Here is a 23,109-nt window from a genome sequence, read left to right on the forward strand (position 1 = left end):
ACGGATCTTTATGAATTTTATTCTGTAGGCATGCGCAGCTCTGCCAGCCGCAGACGTATATCTTGCAGAGAACTGGGGAAACCTGACTGTGATGGCTGGCTCTGGAAGAAGAAGGAAGGTAGCATGTTTGTGACACAGAAGTGGCAGCACTTTTGGTGTGTGCTTAAAGGCCACTCCTTGTACTGGTATGAGAGCCAGCAGGTGAGTCTATAGTTAAGGTGTGAGGAAATACAGAGTGGTCTCCTCATAGACCATATTCCTATAGGTTCTCTGGTGTAAACTTTTTTTTTTTTTTTCATTCTTTATATATTTTAATTCTTCATCATTCAGTCATCAATAGTATCATGAGCCAGCCCTTTTGTTTTCTGTAGACCTTGACTAGAGCTTTTGTAATAGTTGGAAAATGACAGTCCTGTGCACAGTATTTGTCCACAGTAGTGTCCACTTTTTTTCTGTCTTCCAAATTTTTCACTTTCTATTTCTATGCTTTTTCTGTATTTTTCACTCACTTTCTGAAAGTCTCTTTTGGTTTGTTCCTTGTCCTTCTACTTGTCCATGCTTTTTGTGTGTCATTTGCTATAACACTGCAGTTTCCCTTTAGGATTAATACTGCCTCTTTGAAATTACCCATTTCTTTTTGATTTTAGTATGTGTGCATTTTTTTGTAAAGGTCTGTGGCAGTGTCAACTCTGAAAAGTGCTATATAAAGAGTAGCATATAAGTGATTGATAAAATCTTGTTTTTAGTTGTGCTCCTGTGCCCCTTTAGAACAGTCTAACATTACTGAGTCTTCTGCTTTCTCAAACAATGTGGAGACAATGTTTTTGTTTTAATGTTTTTATTGACAGGAGGAAAAAGCAGTGGGTTTTGTAAACTTAGCAACTTATACAATTGAAAGTGCTGGTGAACACAAAAGAAAGTAGTGAGTATTAAAACTTTTATGTCAAGTATTTTAGCCATTATTTTTTTTTTTTAATTGGTTCAGATTTTCACAGCTGCAAACCTCTTTCATATATTTTTACATTTTAGTTTTTACTTTGTAAATATTTTTTGTTTCAAATTGTACCTTTCAATTTGCATTAAATTAATGGTCAGATGCTTATTATTCATGTATTATTCTTGATCTTGAATTACTGATTCAAACATGTCTCTCTTTTTTTAGTGTGTACAGAATTGCCCATGAGAAGTTCAAATCATTTTATTTTGCTGCAGACAATGCCAGTGACATGAGCAAGTAGGTACAAATCTAGAAACAATATACATTTATGCATAGTATTCAATAGGTAGTGATAAATATTTTATAAACCACCAGGTGGCAGGTTCAAATCCCAGATCTGATTCATTGCATTTATCATTTACACAGTTTGATCTCAGTTCTGTAATATTGTAACATAATTGTCTTCTGGTTCAGTTAATATTCTATTTTGTTAGCTTTTATTTCTGTTAGTACCGGCTTTTTTGGCGAGTGCTACATATAATAAGTTAAATTGAGAACAATAAAAAGTAGTAAAAGAAAGTTGGGGGTATTTTCTTTGAATTTATCGGCAGTGCAGTCCCAGTAACTATGAAGACTGATTTGAACCCTGTAGCTTGGTGGTTTTAAGTTAAAGTTGCTTTATTCCATGACTTATGTATCTTAACACACCAGCACTTCAGTTGTATGACATGGTATCTCTGTATGTTGTTGTTTTTTTTTTTGTTTTTTTTTAAACTCATTACTCTAAACCCTTTGAAACGGTGGAATAAAACATGATGTTAAAATATAATCAGATCTCATTTCAGAAAGAAAACTGGAGTAATTTTAAGATTAGGTCAAAATTAATTTCATTTGTAGCTGTCATTGGTGGTATATAAAATTGGCAAATATTTAAGCACTGATTATTTTTACATAATGTCCCTGAACAGTGAATGCAATTACAAAATTGTTTTGCGAATAATTGGCACACACATTTCATGAAAAGTGTATTATACTTGGTGTAGTAAAACTGCAGACTGCAACAGATAAGAAAATGATAAAGATGTGTTGGAATGATTATTTGACTGTTTTTACAACTGCCAGACTTTAAATGTAAGTTTTGAGGTTGGAGGGGGATAATGAACTGATGCAGCATAGAAAGAACGTTGCTTATTTGCTGATCACATGGCCCTGGAGAATGAATTTTATTAGGAATTTTTTAATACTCAATACTGAAGATAAAATTGAGCTTAATCTTCTGCTAAAGGAAAACAAGGCACATGCATCATTTATTACTTAAATCTTCAGTATGAAACAAAAATGATTAATGCTGCTTGCTTTCTACTGTGAAAACCGCAACACCGCCTCAAATAGTTCTGCTCAATATATCGCCTTGTCTTTTTTTTAATGCTGTAATGTGAACAATACACTTTCCTTTAATTTCTATGCAAAAGGACGAATGTCCAAGTCTTTAGAGTCCTGGTGCTTCCTGTCAAGCTATATGGTTGCGAGACATGGACGCTGTTCAGTGACCTGAGACGAAGACTGCACTCCTTTGGTACTGTGTCTCTCTGGAAAAATCTTGGGTACCGTTGGTTTGACTTTGTGACGAATAAGCGGTTGCTCATGGAGTCCCGAATGAGGCACGTTACCTGCATTGTGAGGGAGCGTCGGTTACGGCACTATGGCCATGTGGCACATTTCCCCGAGGGTGATCCGGCTTGTAAGATCCTCATTGTTGGGGACACGAGTGGCCCACATAACACCTGGCTGCTGCAGATAGGGGGTAATTTCCAGAGGATGGGACTGGACTGCGTGTCTGCCTTGGGGGTTGCCAACCGGGATCCCGAGCTATTTTGTCGTGTGGTGGGTGCGAAAATGTGCTGTACCAGTGCATGCTCCCCAACTTGACTTGACTTAATAGTTTTCTTTACGTTCTAGAAACTGCTTTAAGAATGACAAGTGCCGCGTAATTTATATTCCTATTATCTGTAATTGTAAGTTTCAAGGCTACACCCACTTACAAAAATTTTCAGCTGTGAGATCCAGAGGACAATGATATTTACAAATCTGGCAAAAAATTGGTCACAAGCAAGTTTACTTTATTTCACAGGATATTTACCCAGACCTTGATTATTAACACATTGCTTTTTCTTCTGTTTCCTCAGATGGATCAATTGCTTGATAACTGCTATTAAAAACTGTAAGCGCATCAGCAAGAATCTCCCAAATAAGGAAGAAGGTAGTACATTTATGCTATGGTCAATAATTGTACAGTGTGTTGTCATTTTTTGCATCAACAAGTGCATATACACTACAGTGTTTGTTTCGAAAATTTGTCCATGCTCAGTTTTTCACCATTTTTGCCTTTTTCCCTTTAGCTTTTGGAAAGGCATATCTTGATGGAAATATCAAACCTTTTCAATTTCATATTCAGAACCATCATTATGTGTAGAGGTGCATTTCCAAAACTTAATTTTCTAAATCTATTTTTTTATGTTCATCAAGGTAGCATTGGGCAGAAGGCAAAACCAAATGATATGAAACACCATTCCACTACAGAACATTTACGCACAGCACACATACTGTAAACACACACACACACTCTTTCATTCAGCATCTCTTGGGTGCAAATGAAAAATGGAGTGACCAGACTGAAAAACGGAGCCATGTCTCTTCGTTGATGAAACATGGTTGTACTAAAACTAGATGTTTTAGCAATAAAGAATGGCCTAATACTGTAATAATTCACACCAGATGCATTTTCTTTTTTTTTTTTTTTGTCTTAATAATTAATTTACTTAAACCTTGATAGAAAAAGTGATTGTATAAAATGTCAAAACTAACTCAGTTGTTAGATATATATAAATGGTGTGTGTGTGTGTGTGTGTGTGTATGTGTGTGTGTGTGTATATATATATATATATATATATATATATATATACATACACATACAGGTGCTGGTCATAAAATTAGAATATCATGACAAAGTTGATTTATTTCAGTAATTCCATTCAAAAAGTGAAACTTGTATATTAGATTCATTCATTACACACAGACTGATGTGTTTCAAATGTTTGTTTCTTTTAATGTTGATGATTATAACTGACAACTAATGAAAGTCACAAATTCAGTATCTCGGAAAATTAGAATATCAATTAAGACCAATGCAAAAAAAGGATTTTTAGAAATGTTGGCCAACTGAAAGGTATGAACATGAAAAGTATGAGCATGTACAGCACTCAATATTTAGTTGGGGCTCCTTTGGCCTGGATTACTGCAGCAATGCGGCGTGGCATGGAGTCGATCAGTCTGTGGCACTGCTCAGGTGTTATGAGAGCCCATGTTGCTCTGATAGTGGCCTTCAGCTCTTCTGAATTGTTGGGTCTGGCGTATTGCATCTTCCTCTTCACAATACCCCATAGATTTTCTATGGGGTTAAGGTCAGGCGAGTTTGCTGGCCAATCAGGAACAGGGATACCATGGTCCTTAAACCACGTACTGGTAGCTTTGGCACTGTTTGCAGGTGCCAGGTCCTGTTGGAAAATTAAATCTGCATCTCCATAAAGTTAGTCAGCAGAAGGAAGCATGAAGTGCTCTAAAACTTCCTGGTAGATGGCTGCGTTGACCTTGGACCTCAGAAAACACAATGGACCAACACCAGCAGATGACATGGCACCCCAAACCATCACTGACTGTGGAAACTTTACACAGGACCTCAAGCAACGTGGATTCTGTGCCTCTCCTCTCTTCCTCCAGACTCTGGGACCTTGATTTCCAAAGGAAATGCAAAATTTACTTTCATCAGAGAACATAACTTTGGACCACTCAGCAGCAGTCCAAAGGCGAGACGCTTCTGATGCTGTCTCTTGTTCAAGAGTGGCTTGACACAAGGAATGCGACAGCTGAACCCATGTCTTGCATACGTCTGTGCGTGGTGGTTCTTGAAGCACTGACTCCAGCTGCAGTCCACTTTTTGTGAATCTCCCCCACATTTTTGAATGGGTTTTGTTTCACAATCCTCTCCAGGGTGCGGTTATCCCTATTGCTTGTACACTTTTTTCTACCACATCTTGTCCTTCCCTTCGCCTCTCTATTAATGTGCTTGGACACAGAGTTCTGTGAACAGCCAGCCTCTTTAGCAATGACCTTTTGTGTCTTGCCCTCCTTGTGCAAGGTGTCAATGGTCGTCTTTTGGACAACTGTCAAGTCAGCAGTCTTCCCCATGATTGTGTAGCCTACAGAACTAGACTGAGAGACCATTTAAAGGCTTTTGCAGGTGTTTTGAGTTAATTAGCTGATTAGAGTGTGGCACCAGGTGTCTTCAATATTGAACCTTTTCACAATATTCTAATTTTCCGAGATACTGAATTTGGGACTTTCATTAGTTGTCAGTTATAATCATCAACATTAAAAGAAATAAACATTTGATTAAACATCAGTCTGTGTGTAATGAATGAATCTAATATACAAGTTTCACTTTTTGAATGGAATTACTGAAATAAATCAACTTTGTCATGATATTCAAATTTTATGACCAGCACCTGTGTGTGTGTGTGTGTGTGTGTGTGTATTTTATATTTATATATATATATATATATATATATATATATAAAAATATAAATTCATTAAGCCGCCGACAAGTAAGACACCCATGGTGCACGCAGGACGGAGCCACACCCACCAACTGTAAGACCATTGGATACAATGACAACTCTCAAAGTCACGCCCACCAACTCGGATGCGATGACTCGGAAAACATGGTGTGATTTATGTTCGTCTGTGCTAGAGTCCACATGCACCTCTGAGCCACGTTGACTGTTCATAGAGGCATGTTTCTCGCAGATGTGAATCGCTGTATGCAGTGTCTAAAACAGTTTGCGCGGGGTATCTCATGGGATCCTTAAAACAATCCTTTAAAACTGAGGTTAAAACACAATGAAGGAAGCAGTCTTTAAAAACCTATAAGCCCTATGCCTCTTTTTCATTAGCGTCTCACCTGCTTCACCGATGCAGGCCCTGCAACAGTCGAGACGCTCTCTCAGCAGCTGACCTTCTCTGTGCCTGACTCCATTACTGTCAGTCGCCTGATTAAAAATGGCCTTTTGAAGGGGAGCTGTGGACCCGCTATACCACAGGATCACCTGTGACATTGCCTTCACATTGTTTTCCTTTTATTTCTGATCCCGTCGAGCAGATCAGACACCCAGGCAAGCAACACTGAATAATCAATAGTTGCAACTACTTTGCCCGCCCCAACTCCTCACCTGAGTCGGTTTTGTCTGTGTTCAGCAGTGTTTCCCAAACTCGGTCCTGGTGAACCCCTGTGGCTGCAGGGTTTTGTTCCAACCAGGTTCCTAATCATTAATCACTCCTCACTCATCCGGGATAAGTCAGTTTTTCAAACGCAGCTGTGTAGCAGATTAGTGTAGCAGACTAGCTGGATGTAATAATCCGAGATGAATGCGCGCCCCCACGCTGAGTGAAAAGCCAATGTATATTGAGTCTAGAAAACATGATCAGCAAGTCTTTGATAGGCTGCAACAAAATTATGAAAGTACAGGCGCATTTTTTTCACACAAGCTGTGTGGGTGGGTGGGTGTTAGTTAGTTAGTTAATTAGTTACTCGAAGGATTTCAAGATTTAACATGCACAAGCGGTAACACTGCAAAAGCAGCCCAAACCAGAAAAGACGACTGGCAAAAAGTGGCCGACAAATTAAACGCGTGTGCATTGTACTTACTGAAAGCAGCGTTACGGATTTTGCAAATATTCATTTTTTTCCCTCTGCTTAAAAACATAAAAGCAGCGTGATTATGCGGCGTATACTACGCCGCGGGTTGGTATGCAGCGTGTAAAACAGTTTGTTTGTCGCGGATAATTTGCCTTTTATTTTTACACGAAGACAATTTCCTGTTAGATTGGCCTTTGCGATGACAATTAATAAGGCACAGGGCCAAACTTTCAAAAAGATGTGCATGTATCTGCCAAAACCAGTTTTCAGTCACGGACAGTTGTATGTTGCTCTCTCCAGAGTTCCATTTTTTCATTCACTTACTGTTGTATCCTCAAAACCACCCTTTTTAGACAAATGTGTCTTTCCGGAACTGTTCAGCCATCAATAAATGATTATGCAGCGTATGACTGCAGGAACACGAGTGAGCGACACTCACAGGCACGCGCGAGAGAGAGAGCACTGGACGCATAAGAATAATAATACTTCATTACATTGATTACACCAGTGTTTTCAGTACTCAAAGCGCTATCCACACAGGGAGGAACCGGGAAGCGAACCCAAAATCTTCCACAGTCTCCTTACATCTTCCACAGTCTCCTTACTGCAAAGCAGCAACACTACCACTGCGCTACAAGGCAGTTAAAGAATGCACCGGGCTCGATTTTGTTTTCACTTCTGTTTACAGCGATCGGGTCGTAGTCTGCATTATTGCAATGTTACTTTTCTTGGTGCCTTATTACATTACGGATGTTTCACATGTTCAAGTTTTTCCCTGTGCTTAAAAGACATTAAAAAAGTGTTTCTCAACTGTGACTCTGGAACAACTCAGTACGCTAGCTATATATTAAGCGTCAACAACGAAGACTCGCTACACCTTAATGAACAAGTGCTGAAACTTATCCCTACCGATGAAGTGACTTTCACCAGCGTGGCCTCTATCGTCACAGATGATCTTACTTTCAGTCACGGACAATTGTATGTTGCTCTCTCCAGAGGTCCATCTTTTCATTCACTCACAGTGGTATCCACAAACCCACCCCATTTGGACAACTGTGTCGTTCAGGAAGTGTTCACCCATCAATACATAATTATGCAGCGTATGCTACGCCGTGGGTTGGCTATTATATAATAATATTATAATATATAATATATATGGAGCAGTCTGCTATGTTTACACTCAGCCACAGGAGTTGGTGTATATTCTATGGAAGATGTAGAACCTTATGCAAGTGTGACTTGCACTTGGTGAGATGGCGCATGCATGCACTTTTACATTTTTTTCGGTGCTTGCATAAACCTAATTTCTCACTCAACCAAAACGGACAAACTCTGCTGTGTGGTACATGCACATTGTATGTTCACACAATGAGCTACCATATGTTTGCCTGAAATGGGTTCCAGCCTGTCCCGCTAAATTCATACCACAGCTAAAGTTGACTGGTCTCAGCCCACTTGGCTGACGCCTCTGCAAATTCACCAATATGTAAAACTGCTGGGGAGTCTTTTGGGTTGTTTTTTGTCCTGAAGACCACACAAATCTAGTTTAATAATATTCAACAATCTCAAACATGAAAATTCTTCTTTAACAGCACTGTACACCTTACTGGTTCCAATGAACCTTTTTGTAATAAACGGTATATTATACTGATTCAGTTTTTGGATAAACACAATATTGTGCAGCATTTTTTCCTTCTGTTTCTACCCATAATTCCTTACTGTAAATATTACTGCCCTCAAAGGCTGCAGTTTTCAAAGGTGACCTTTTGTACTGTAATGTACAGGCTAGGCAGACAAACCTCTCAAGATGTTACATATTTAGGGAGAAATAAATCTGCTTCATACCCTGGGAAGTAAGAGCAGAGTACCCATACTTTATCTTTGCCTCAGTGTTTGCAGGTTAACATTTTATTTTGACAAGCTACACTAAATCATCAAGATGTTTTTTTTAATTTTTTTTTTTTATTTTTATATTGTGCCTGTCATCTCTTGAGAATAAGACAAAGCATACTAATTCTCTGTTGTAGTGGTTGTCATGGTAATCCATAATAGCCACATCAGTTTTAATTGGCTAGCCACTGTGCTTACTTTGCCCTGTATGGATACATTCACATTACTATACTCCCCCATCTTTTTTTCATTGCATCTTTTTTTTTTTTTTTAAGCAAATGTACAGAAGACAAGGGCATAACTGTAATAAATGATTACTACACGGCACCCCTTTAGCTTGTTAGTTTAGTAACATTCACTTCTTGTTTGTTTAATTTTTGTGTATAAGTAGGACACTCTACATCTGTCGGCGGAAGAGAAGACACAGATGTTAGTAAGCATTAACTCAGAGGAACAACCCAGCATGTGCATTGATTTAAAATCATTCAGAGTCCTCTCTTCAAACAGACGTGCATTTCTGGCAGCAGATTGATCAACAGAGGGGTTAATGGGATGACGCCTTTGCAATCTCGCCTCCGCATGGCTCTGATGCTCGCTTTGAGACCATGCAGTTTGCCCATATATTTGTCAGCCACTGTTTATGGCACTGTTGCATGTTCCTCTTAATCTTGATATGAAGGTCATAAATCTTAAATTATGTGGCTTTCTTTCTGGATTATGTTGGTACTTAGTTTTTCTTTATAAGATTTGTCTTGTGCATCTGTTGTTCTGGACTAGGGCATTTATTTATTTCTTTAATAGACAACCTGACCCTTATCTTATGTTAAACATGATTTTCTTTCGGAACCGATTAGCAGAAATAAAAGTATTACACTTTTGCCACCGTGTGTGTGTGTGCACATTATTAGCATCTTTCAGGACTATCTAAGGACTGTGCAAATTTTCCTTGTTTTTAAATCTACCATTTCATTCTATTTGAATATTTATATTCCATATTAAGATACAGAACAGCAAAAGGTAAAAGTTCACTTATCTGCCCTTAATCTTTAAAGGATGAGTTTGTATGTTCTTACTTGTGAATTATCTTTGTGAATATCTTTTTGTGCAATCAAGGTACTGTCCTTAAAGTACAGGCTATTCATTCCTAATTCCACATTGTCAATACCTTGTCCAGTTCCTGGGAAAATGTATCCCTTCATTTTAAGGCAATTTTGATGTATGGAAATAACAATTACAATACATGTTATATCAAATGATCGTCAACTACAAATTTACATGAGATCCTGGCGCAGTCGAACAGGAGTCAAGGAGCTTGGCTTGAATCTACAAAATAGAAGTAATCCGATCCCACTGCTGTGTCCATGAGTAAGCCTAAGCCTAAACCTTTGATGATGCTTATTAGTGTTTACCATTTTTTTTTTTTCTGCTAAACTGTGAACTGCTTTAGGAATAACATGGGATTATTTATACAGTGGACATTTTCTTTTAGAATTCTGTGTGCTTAGTGGTTGCATTTTCTGATAAAGCTCATACAGAGTAATGCAGCATTTCAGATCACAGATTATTGAGCAGAAGAATCGTGCAGCCTTGTATATTAAAGGGTAAGTTTGGTATTTTTTCAAGTGTAAAACTATTTTTCACAATCATTGTATGCATAAGTTTGGTGTTAAAAATGAAGCATTCGTATAAATTAAAAAAATAAATAAATAAAGTAAGGTCTCCAAAAAAATAAATAAGGTCTCCATTCTTGCTGTGGGGTCTGCTAGGTACAAACATTGGAAAAAACCCTCAAAACATACTAAATGCATTCATGGAGTGTTGATCTGTATCTTGTCATTCCAGGCGTCTTGTAATACAGCACGCCTATTATTGGGAGGAAATAAATGTTTTTGTTAAATTCTGCCATTTTAAAAGGACTCTGGCTTTTGTTCTTCATCTCTTTGCCTGTCTCATTTTTGTGGCAACTTGTCATGCCCCAGTGCATGGTTTCTTCTAGCTAGTTTTGCTATTGCTACAATTGCTGTTTCTGTCATGATTGATTTAAGAGCTTAGGGCATGGCTGGCACAGACCAGGGGCCTCATATATAAACGGTGCGTATGTACAAAAATGTTGCGTAAGCCCATTTCCACGCTCCCATCGCGATGTATAAAACCTAAACTTGGTATAAAGCCACGCACATTTTCATGCCAGCTAAATGCTTGGCGTACGCATGTTCTCCCCTCACTTTTGCAAACTGGCAGCACCCAGTGTCAAAGCAGTGCTTTAGTTCCAGTGTGGTTTCCCTTTCTTTTTTAGATCCACATCTCTGACGTGGCTTTATCATATACACTGAAATTAACCACATTTTGTTTATTAGTTTAATTAAGACATCTGATTATAATTAACCTGTAACAATATAATGGTCCACGGAATGGCCAAACTATTCCAAATACCATAGCTGCTTTAGTGTTGTTACTCTCACTGCACCTTCTTCTTTCTTCTTCTTCTTCCAGCTGCTCCCATTAGGGTTGCCACAGCAGATCATCTTTTTCCATATTACTCTCACTGCACCACTTGGAGAATCAGTGTATCTGAGTGTGGAATCACAGCTCTACAGCAGCTGATCGGAAAGAGAACTATCAGTATACAGCATCAAGCACACACTGCCTCAGCCATGCTGCCTATTTGAACTGCTCTCATGTGACAAATGCTTCAGAGCTTTTCCTGTACTGACCTCGCAGTTCAGAAACAGTTTCATCCCAAGAACCATAAACGCATGCAATCAGTCCATCAAGTGCTCCTCGTAGAACTGTTTGTACTTACAAGTACAATTGCCTCACTGTAAACTTGTGATAGTTATAATATTGCACAACCTGCGCCACTTGATAAAGTGCGTATTTACATATGACAATATTTTTAAGATTAAATGCAGCAAAATGTTTATTACATTATACAGATAAAATGTTAACATCATTTTAAATCTATATTGTTAATAATTAAACATGTGAAGACATGTTGTCACAGCGCTCGTTCAGGGATTGTTCCTGCCTCACGCTGTATTCTTGCTGAGGCTGGCGCGACACTGGAAGGATAGATGGATAGAATAATTAAACATTACGAAGATATTTTGATGTTCCTTAAGTTTTGAAGAATCGGAGTTCTAAGCTTACAGATGGCTTGACATCTATTACAGAGCTGATTGTGTGGCGATTGGGTACTTAGATAAAGAAAAGGAAGGACAGGAATTGGAGGTTAGTACGTTTTGAAAGAGACAGTACTGCTGCAATAAATTATTTCATTGAAGGTCGCACATGACGCAGCAAGCATCTTGCGTGAGGCAGGAACAATCTCTGGATGGGGCGCCAGTTCATCACTATCACTGCGCCACCATGTTCCCGTGTTTAATACATGCTTTAATTGATATGAATACTGAAATGATATCAAGTATACATCTCAGTATTTAAATTATTCAGAGACCTGTAATATCATGAATGTAATGGATTCTGTGTCCTGATGGAGGAAGAGAAAGAACGGAAGCACATAGTGATTCACACACATACAGCACATAGAATAACACATACAAAACAAAGCATTTAATGTGCTACTTTAGTTACGATGGGATTTAAGAAACTAGTAAATTTAAGCAATTTTTTAAGATGAAGTTTATGATCTACTTTAATGACAAACTAAACTACATGATTAAAGTGGAAATTTCGAGATTAAAGTTGACATTCCAAGCTTTGTGTCTCTATTTGTTTTTTTTCTTTTCTCTGTACCCTAATAAGCTTTCATATGACACTCAGATGGTGGGCTATGACTCGCCTTTTCACTGCGACTTTGATATCTGACAACTTTTTTTTATTTCGGGCACTGTGCGACTTTGTGAACTTGAGCTTTCCAGTTTCTCTGACACACTGTCACTTAATCAACTTCCTTTTGTTGTTTACATCACTGTTTTATATGTTTTTCCTTGCCTCCACTTGGTATTCATTGAAATTCTTTTATTTTCCCCCTGTGCTTTTGCCATTGCCTTTTCACAGAACACTAAGGTTAAGGGCTATTTATATTGATTTGCATATTTAAAGAGGTTAATTCTGGAAAGAGTTGGGGAGTGGCAGCAGGCGCATGCACATGCGTTACTTTTCACACTGACTGGGATTTATGGAGCGTAAGAACATCGAAGTTGGCGAACGCACAGATTTATGCATCTGGATTTTTTTTTTTTTGGTGCATACGCACATTTCCGCTTTTGTCCATATGCCATGTTTTAGTGTGAGTTCTACACATGGCGTTATGCATGAGGCCCCAGGTCTGCCAACACAGTAAAACTGGAAAAATACATTTTTATTTACATATGTTATTGATGCATTTGTTTTATATAATAAAAGTTATCATAAAAATAGCCTAACAGTATTGTGCTTCAGGCCTGGTGCAGTTTTACTTTTCCTGTTGTGAAATATTATTCTAGCTAAATATTAAACTCAAGAATGTTTAACAGCATTATTTTGGTTGCCTTGTTGGCTGCATGCAGTTGTAGGCTAAACTGCTGAAAAGTCATTCTTAACTCTGTATACCATCGTCCGGTGTACAAAAATGTATGTGACGCAAGTTGAGTTTTCTGTATGTAAGAAGCCCATGCAGTTACATGAGCCACCTTGTGCATGTTTGATAGATACAATGTGTTTGTTTTGGGTATTTTTGAGCTCTTGCTTAGGCTAATATATTTCTCAGGATTTAGAAAAATAAGTTGTCATTTTATACACACAATAAGACATACCTGTTAATACTCCCACTTAGGCTAATTTAGAATGACCAATTCACCTAGCTTGTGTGTGTTTGGGGATACTCTCACTTGGGGAGAACATGCAAACTCCACATGCGCAATAACCAGGCATGAGATTCAAACAAAGATCCACGAAGCAGCATTACAAAGTCTTCCTACATAAAAGGTACTTCTCTATACAGAATTCAGTTTGCTAATAAGCAACATTTCTGTTTAATTCTGCACAGCTCGATTTTTCAGTGTACTAACCAGTTTCAGACACACGAGTGGTTTTGTGCTAATTTTCTTCCTTATTTACATGAAAACGTCACCCACAATGAAGAATGGGAATGTACCTTCAGCCAGGGAAAAATAGAGTAAATGGAGCAAAAAATTACTGATAAAATGTATTCCTTTTGTTATCATAAACACACCTCAGAAATGTATTTCCTGAAACTGAAAACTTTGCCTTTTCAGTGTATATGGTATGTTTTAAGGCTGTTTTTCACACTTTCACTAGTGCCTTGCATATCCCATTTTAAACTACAGGTGGTGTGTGTGTGTGTGTGAGATTTTATTTTTTTTTATTTTTTTATTATGTATGTGTGTGTGTGTATATATATATATATAATATATATATATATAATAAAAAATAATGCAACATTTAAAAACACCATTCCTTTACAAATGGGCTTTGTTTGTCAAAAAATAACTTTGACTTGAAAAATACCAGACTTGAACTTCACTGTAATGTATACTATTATTAAAGTATGCAATATTATTTTTTTTGTTACTTTTCAGATTGCTACAGTGAAACCGAACCAGAAGATGATGAGACCAGTTCACCTCAGACCTTTCGACGCAACACATTTGTTGTGAGTGTTAAATCTGAAATCCAGCATTTTATTTCTACAGATTTGACTGCACATGTAAAGACTCTGTTGACCAAATAGCTGTGTGCTGTCTTTTGTCCATGGAGTAACTGTTAAAACTGTTTCAATATTTACGTTTCTTTCCTTACAATTGAGAGGGATCCTGTATACAAACGGACACAACGCATAAGAAAGGGATGGCAGTCCTGCTCATAGCAACCTTTTAGAGCAGAAATTCATCTTAGACCACATATATTGTTTACATTGGTAGAAAAAAATAAGAGAACACTCTTGTACAAACAGTAAAAAGTAAAATAAGACAGAGGGTATTATATCATAGCATGTCTGACTGCATTGAGAACCTTTTAATCATGAAGTTTCCTTAGCTTTAAATGTTGGTATTAGCTATGTTCATCAACTTTATGTAATTGATGCAGAATCGCCACCAAATGTGCTAGATTTTTAGAGCACGGGGTGTTCAGTCCTGAGCCTCCCTTGTGGGTCAGGTTTGCAAATGTCTTCTATTATTTGACTACTTCATCACTTAAGCAAGCTGTCCTTTCCCAGTTTCTGTGTTTTCTTGTGCTTTTCCAGAGATCACAAACAAAAAATTACTGGATGTAAAAAGAATTTGTGTTAATCAGGAATTAATTCCTTTTTATCTTGCTGTTTTAATATTTTGATCTTTGTTTTTGTTCAGATTGTTTAAGCATTTATCCTAATAAGCACATATGTCCACACTGTTGTTAAGTAATTGTCAGTATTCATATATAACTTAAGAGAGCAAGTGCCACAGAGCCAAAGTGAATTAAAAAGGAAATTGCATTTCAAACTGTGACAAAAATTCTCAGATTTGTATAAATCTCATATTACTGTACTTCTCTGAAAGCAAAATAAAATAACCTCATTGTTTAATTACCTTATTTGAAAACCCTGGTTTTTATAGATCCAAGACATTGATAGTAAATATAAAAATAGTAATAAGATGATGGCTATAAAGTTAACATAGTTAGCAGATAATATTATTTTGGTCTAAACAGAATCACTATTGTTTAACTATGATACCTGTCTGTTTCGTGAGAATCAAATGGAATAATGAATGCAAACCTCAAAATCAAACCCTTGAATTCTGAATGCGTGTTTCCCCTATGAGGTAAACATTTTCCATTATACTGACTTGTGTTAACTATTATCTAAATTAATATACATGTTAGTCAGTTTGTTTAATTCTAATTCTAGTCACTAATACTAGAGACTGCTAGAGACAAAAATACCCAGCCAATGAAAAGTGTGGTAATTTCAAATATTTTATGCTGCTCACTTTCACTCCACAGAAACATACTCAGACAGCAGCAGCAAGTAACCAATCCAGGTTTCTGGCTAGCAAGTCAAAAAGAAAAGATGTGAAAAACAAGGAAAACTTGCCACAAGTGTCTGAATCTACGGCAGGGGCTACTGGTACAGCGGAAAAGCATGTAACAGGTACAGTAAACCAGCTCCTGCACTGACCAAACCCAAGAGGGTAGCAAGTAGTGCAACTTTAGCAGTTATCCCCCCATTTTTTTTTTTTTTTTGATAGATAGATTATTAATCCCCAAGGGGAAATTCACATACTCAGGAGCAGCATACTGATAAAAACAATATTAATTAAAAAGTGATAAAAACGCAGCGCAAGTTAAAAAATGCAAGATGGAAAGTGCAAGGCAGGTATAATAGACAATAATCTTGTATAATGTTAACCTTTACCCCCCCGGGTGGAATTGAAGAGTCGCATAGTGTGGGGGAGGAACGATCTCCTCAGTCAGTCAGTGGAGCAGGACAGTGACAGCAGTCTGTGCTGAAGCTGCTCCTCTGTCTCGAGATGATACTGTTCAGTGGATTCTCCATGATTGACAAGAGCCTGCTCAGCGCCCTTCGCTCTGCCACGGATGTCAAACTGTTCAGCTCCATGCCTGCAATAGAGCCTGCCTTCCTCACCAGTTTGTCCAGGCGTGAGGCATCCCTCTTTAGTTGCCTCACATTTTTATGCAATCGTTTTGTTCACCCCACTGAATTAAAGCTGAAAGTCTGCACTTCAACTGCATCTGAGTGGTTTCATTTAAAATTCATTGTGGTCATGTACAGAACCAAAATTAGAAAAAAGTTGTCTCTGTCCAAATATTTATGGACCTAACTGTATTCAAAGCATTTACAGTATTGCGTTGAGATTTTCTGCGTTTTTCAAAACCATAACTGTGTCAATGACCAAACAATAGCTTCAAAGAAAGTTATTTTGAAAAAAGATGTGTGATTGAACTTTATAAAGACTTGCATGGTCTTGGAGTTCATTGCATTTCTTCTAGGTATCTAACGTTAAACACATAACATTTGATGTAAGCCGGTTTTGGACCATAACGGGCCAGAGCCTGTTCTGGCAGCATTGGGCACAGGGCAGTAAATTGTCTTGAACAGAACTCCAGTTCTTTGTGGATTTTAAGACTCTATTATAAACATATTGAAATTATTGGCAAGATACTTTAACACAGTGGTTCTTAAAGTGGGGAATGTGATGGAAATTCTGGGGGGGGAAGTGACACTTCTGTAGACATTTTTGTTTCTTCAAATTTGTACCCCCGTTCATTCCTGCAGAAGTCCTTTTTACATGTGCTTGGTTATTATAATCATTACGGTGATCTTAACTGTGATTAAAAAAAAAAATATATACCCTTAACCTTGCTTTCACCACTTTGACTTGTTCTGTCCACTACCGTATACATTTAACATTCATACTAAAAGTTCAGTTTTCCTGATTTTTGATATTGGGACTGCCTTGCTGTTGGTAGACCACACCATTTTCTTTTGTTTTAATTGAAGTGAACACCCTTTTTCAGAATAATAAAGCTTTAGATAAGATAGCAGGTTCAATATTTTTCCTTCTTTGACCTACAGTTGCCTAGGCAACTACTGACATTACTCCGTTAAATGCCAGACCCCATGTGTGTCCAACTAGCAATAGGATGGAAAAGGATCTCTGTTCTTGGGCTTAATGTTTCCTTGCTTTTATTGTGAATGTATAAAAGATTACCCTCTTGCAGGCCACGACGATGAGATGGGGCTCCTCTTTAATCGCATCAAGGAGGGAGGGGTCTCCCTCATTGGCTGCCAACAGCCGTTTACAACAGATCATTTCAGAAGATCTTTCATTAAAAGGAGCAAAAACCCAGCAATTAATGAGAAAGCACTGGAACTGAGGGCACTTCAAAGCACGCTCAAAGTAAGTAGCTTGATTTAGATGTTAGCCGCAGCTACAGCTTCTCACCTGGCTTACAGGCTTACATTTTGTTTTGTATTAACTGCTTTATCAGGCAACAGGGAAAATTTGGAAGTGCTAGTGGTGGCAGTTTAATGAAACTAAACCTTCCATAGGTAATGAGAAAAATGGACTATTTGCTCAATATACTAGTGGAAAGTTAAAATGTACCTGCTTTACAGAAAACGACATGGAACAGATTTGGGTAGTAGAATCAGCTGAGTAATTTAAGAACATGGTCACACACACAAGTTGACACTACATGGCTTATTCAGTATGTGACCACCAGGTTGCTCCAGCCACCCTAAACACCCAACAGAGGCACAAGTGTTGTACAGCACACGCTTATTTCAGTGGGGAAGTACTTTTCCGTCACTCCCCACAGCATCACAGTACAAGCTCCATTCAACACAGTCCTTTCTTCTCTCCTCTCTCATTTTCTCTTTCCGCCTCCACTCCTCCACTGGCAAGCTTCATCCATCTTTCTCCCAACTCTGGCTCCTCGAATAAAGTGAGGTGGCTCCTTTTATGCTGCTCCTGGGAGTGCTCCAGGTGGCTCATTAGCCATATCTGGAATCCCTCCCAGGTGTGGTGGAAGCCTAATGCAATGCAATGCGCCCACAGAACCCAGCAGGGCTGTTCCAAACCGCAACTCCCATGAAGCCCTGTCAAGCCACAGCAACCCAGGGGAGCCAGCGTCCCGGTACATCTGCTCCTCTGTTCCTTCGAGGAAATCGGCCTCTAGGCCAGGCAAGGGCCACAGCCATCCATCACAGTACATGTAGTCTCATGTGTTACATCATACCCAAATTAATTATGGACATATCCTACCCATAGTGCCTGGTCACACAGATGATTGACTTCCAGCAGAATGTCAGTTATTGCTATTTCAACTTGGACTTAGAACTGGCTGAGGTTCATTAGTGGTTGCCACGTGCAGCAAGCCCATCATCCAGTACTATCCATTATATATGCTTGATAAAGAAGAACTGGCCTGGGTAGTTGACAGTCAGTCTCTAGGGTAAGTTGAATTGCAGGGGTGGAATGTGGGCAGTGTTGTGTAGTTGGAAAAACACATCTGCCATGCCATGGAGGAATCGGGACCAATTGGATGACATCCCAAATGTAGGTAGTGCTGGTTAACAGTCATGCCAGTGAAATGTGTGACTGAGTGGGCAGTTCTGGTGTGACAGTGGCTCTAAAGTGTATCGCTGTGGCTCTTCAGTCTTGCACTGCTTTCCTTCACATGTGACAGTCTTGACATGGATCCATACATCTGTGCTGTTCAGAAATACATCTGTACCTTCCTGTTCCTATTGTTGAAAAAACTGATGGACTTGATTCTGCAGTTTGACCAAATGTACCTCCTGCTTTGTGAAGATCCACCTTGACCCTGCTCAGACTCCTTTAATGTCATGAACAATGCATGATGACATCTATGAGGCATTAATAAAACTACAGAACACCGGAAAGCACATGGTAACCTAAACAGGTGTTTCCATAATTCCGTGAGCACCACCTATTGACGGCAGACCTCTGACATACTCTGTATCACCATGGGGTGTTCCACTGACCTTGGGCATTTGATCACAATGCCACCTGCCCTCTGTTTTTATCTTTACCGTATTCGAAGCTGGACTCCTGCTGGGTTTTTGTTTTTCACTTTCCACTAGTGTATTTTCATAATTGTTGCAGCATATGACTGTACAAAAGGTATGGGATGTTTTTGAAGACTAAATTGCATGAATTATACTGTATACTCTTTAACAAGATGAACATATGCATGGCATGATCTACCTGTAAATAATAAAGTGAGGTAAAACCAATTATGCAAGCCAACATGTTGTTTCTGTATGTTTTGGAAAATATTTTTTTCATTCTACATTTAAATGCCCCAGATTGTTACATTTGCAATAAGTTACAATGTTCTGATGATAATTTACTTCATTTGGTCGCTATCTGCCATTTGTACATAACTGGTAACAGGCTGTATTTATTTAATTACATTAAAGCATAAATCCTTGCTACAAAGATTGGTGACAGCCACGTAATACGAAATGTGTTTATTGATGCAGAGTGAGAAAATACAAGAACCAAGAAGGTGTCCTACTTGTATTTAAGTGTGAACTAGCTGTGGATTGTCACCACCTCCTCGCCCCCTGATATGATGCACACCTGCCCTTCCTGTTAGTTGTTTTTCAGCCTTAATTGCTCTGCTAGGTGGGTTTTACACCCAAGGATGTATCCGGCTTTCAGCTCCCTAGGCTCAACTTTACCTCTGTCCATTAGACAGAATAACGCAGAGTGCTTCACTTTACGTATGGTTGTATTGCTTGATCTTGTGTGGGTTCTTTCTGCCTCATAGTGTTTGAAGGGTTACATACGCTGGACTTTTCATAAGCTGCATGTCCTACTAACAGATCGGCTGTCTTAGTTGCCTTCACCTCTCTAGAGAATTCTCTAAATGAGTGTGGCCTGATGCTGTGTTTGTGAAAGTGGCAAGGACCTTTCAACCATAAGGACATTCATTGTGACCACCCAGCGTTAGAAGTGGCTTTGTAAACCTAAGTGTTGGAGGTTTCCAGGCATTTTGTGTAAATCTGGAATGATGTGTTTTAAATTGTGTGTGTGTTCACAAATGCACCTTAGTGAAAAGGAACAAATCTAGACAAATGTATTTTTGGCAGGGGTGGTGTAAAACCGGTATGTTTTTAAATCACAAGTTTGGTTGACTCCATATTTAGGAAAGTATAAAGATAACTACATGTTTAATTCCACAGTGAATAAAACAAATTTTGTGTTTTTATTATCTGCATGTTTTGTAATCTTACAGTAAGCAATATAGGATCAAGCTAGTTTACATTGACTAGTTAAAGGTAAAATGTGAGCATGATTTATCTGGTTAGTTTAGATCAGTGCTATTTAATGTGTTGGATTCGTCATGCAAAGAGAAGGAAGAAACTCTGTAAGTAACACACAGCAGTCGGATTTACTTGGAGCAGCTCACAGATTTCTGGCTTGATGGTGAGAGTGTTGCCTGCCCGTCTCTCTGTCCTTTGAACTAGCTTTGGGTTTGGTACCTGCTTTGCATCCATGGCTGGAACAGGTTCCATAACCAGGTTCAGTAAATGATGCTTGATGCTGCTAATAATTATTTTGCAAAAATTAATACATTTTATTTATAATTTCAGATGCAAGTAACACTAAATCAGGGAGTAACAGGAGAACACAGTAACCTACAGGTTTTTTGTTTTGTTCAAGTCACGTTCTTAATTGAAAACCCGTTCTTGGTGTTAATAAAAGTGGCATTCAGCTAAGTGGCTTGTTCCTTTAATTGTATTTTTACTGTGATAGGAAAAAAGCAAGATGTCTGGTTAAGTAATATGAAACTCTACCCCTTGACCTTTCTTTCTGTCTGTCTGTATGGTTAGCTATTCTATGTCTATCTCGTATTAGGAGCCAGTTGTTTTTAGTAGCCAGTGAATTATAGTTGAGCAATAATTTTAAAAAATAGAGGAGTGTAAGGATCAGTTTGTCTCCTTTGCGCCAGCCAGGTGTGTGTCTTATTAGAATGGCATGATCCAGTAGCAGCAAGAATACATTTGTAATTCAAAAAAATGGTTGCCATTAAAACCTGCACCTGCCACTGTCCTCCATATTCAGGACAGGGGACTCCTCTTCAAAATAAACAGAGAACTCTGCCATACATTTGTTTTACAGTTGCATGTGATTTATTTAGATTAAATCTTTTTATTTCTGCCTGTTGTAGGCCAAAGAACTGGAACTGCAAGTCCTCAACAAAATCCTAGATGACCCTGAACTGACTGCTCAGAAGTTTAGACTTTGGAAAGGCAAACATGAAGAACTTGTCAGTGAAATTGAAAAGATGGGAAAAGCTAAACTGCCAGGTCATAAGGAAAGCATCACCTCCAAGTGCAGCAGCACATCAAGTACGGAGAGTGATCTGCTGAGTCCAACACACAGTTCCGTGCCAGCCTTACCTGCAGTAGACCGAGGTGAAATGCTGGTAGATTCAGAACCAGAGGCTTTTGAACAGGTACAAAGCCATGTCACACAGGACAATGTGCCACACACTGCTGGCTTACAAGGGGCTGCCAGCATATCACAGGAGGATTACTTTTTTATTTGATCAAGATTGTACACCGCATTACTGACTATCCTAAAATTTTCTTTTTGCCTAAGCAAAATCATTGGAAAAAACTGATGCTGGGAATATGCATGCCTATGACTGTCAACTTTTTATAGCATAAAACAAGGATGGGGAAGTTTAAATATGCTGTAAAATGATAGATGTATTTACATCTAGGTTATTAGGGAATGGTTTTATTTTGTATATAATCTTAAAACAGTTTTGAGGAGTTTTTAAATTTGTATATACAGTGTGTATAAATTATTAGTAGAAACATTTTTAAAGATGTTTTATGTCGGGTCATTTTCACTGCGAAGGAGCTCCGTCAGTCAGGCTTTATTATTTTGTGCTGTGCCTTTAAAAATACAATTCAGGGAGCTTCTTACAAATCTCGTAGACTTTGTGCACTTCAGGCTCATAGAGGTGAAGAGACCTGCACAGTGGGAGCCACGCTGTGATTTCAAACTCCAACCTTGTTTTACTGAAGGTACCAATTGTTTGCCAGTAATAAATAGTTGACCTCCAGAAAACAAGATCTGTAGGAGTTTCTCGCATGGATCTCACTGAATCCTTTTTGTTGATTGGTCTTGTTAAACGTAAATGCCAAAGCTGAATTATTAAAACAGTAATGAAAGACATTCCACTGTCAAAATAAGAACTGCTAACTCTGTGGCTGGGGTAAAAGCAAGCCAAAAAAAGGCAAATGAGTCAGACAGTGTATTGAATGACCAACCGTCATATACCATTGTGTGAAATGTCATTACAGCGTCTCCCTTGAACAACGTAAACCAGACACTACTGTCCTCAGCTAGCATTGAAGTGCATGTGGTGTTTACTGCTTATATGAACTGGCATTATTAAACTTTTAATTTTTCCATGTATATAAACATATCTGTCTGTACACTTTCTGTATGCAGTAAATCTTAACATAGAGGCTGCAAGGCAAATGAAGTCTGTACTGGTTTAGTTAAAATGTTGTAACAAGCCATACTGTAAACCAAGTGAAGGTAAACTATCAATCAAAAAGAAAGAGTGCAGACCATCTCACCAGCCAGGACAGTCCAGCCATTGGTGCGGCAGATGGCTTCTGCACTGCTTAGTACTTGATGAAAACACAAGGCTGTGTACGTGTGCTGTCTGTGGTAGTGTCTAAAGAAAGACTTTCCAGTGAGTCAAAGTGTACAAATCTCAAACGAAATGGCATGAGATGGCCATATCATGATCAGGTACTGTATACACACGGGCCGCAAGGGAAACGACTTCACATTAGGCAGGCAGCCATGAGCATTACAACAGACACTTTTTCTTGGAAGACTAAAGCTGCAGACCTCACAGGGATTTATAAAAAGCAACCAGTCCAGAACTCGATGTACACATACTACTTGGAGCTACTCACGGAATACAGTAATCCCTCCTCCATCGCGGGGGTTGCGTTCCAGAGCCACCCGCGAAATAAGAAAATCCGCGAAGTAGAAAC

General features: G+C 38.6%; 1 protein-coding gene across 1 annotated transcript in view; it reads left to right on the plus strand.

The window, feature by feature from the left end:
• Positions 1-22,579, plus strand: part of cnksr1 (connector enhancer of kinase suppressor of Ras 1) — a 65,965-nt gene extending 43,386 nt beyond the window's left edge. Inside the window, exons 14-21 of the mRNA XM_051919083.1 lie at positions 29-201; positions 849-922; positions 1,163-1,234; positions 3,124-3,197; positions 14,123-14,196; positions 15,528-15,675; positions 17,268-17,446; positions 21,252-22,579. Coding sequence (XP_051775043.1) covers positions 29-201; positions 849-922; positions 1,163-1,234; positions 3,124-3,197; positions 14,123-14,196; positions 15,528-15,675; positions 17,268-17,446; positions 21,252-21,632 — 1,175 coding nt within the window. The 3' untranslated portion in view covers positions 21,633-22,579. The remainder of the gene's footprint in view (positions 1-28; positions 202-848; positions 923-1,162; positions 1,235-3,123; positions 3,198-14,122; positions 14,197-15,527; positions 15,676-17,267; positions 17,447-21,251) is intronic.
• The last annotated feature ends 530 nt before the right edge of the window (positions 22,580-23,109 follow it).

The sequence above is a fragment of the Erpetoichthys calabaricus genome, chromosome 14 (genome assembly GCF_900747795.2).
Source record: "Erpetoichthys calabaricus chromosome 14, fErpCal1.3, whole genome shotgun sequence".
Taxonomy (NCBI): Eukaryota; Metazoa; Chordata; class Cladistia; order Polypteriformes; family Polypteridae; genus Erpetoichthys; species Erpetoichthys calabaricus.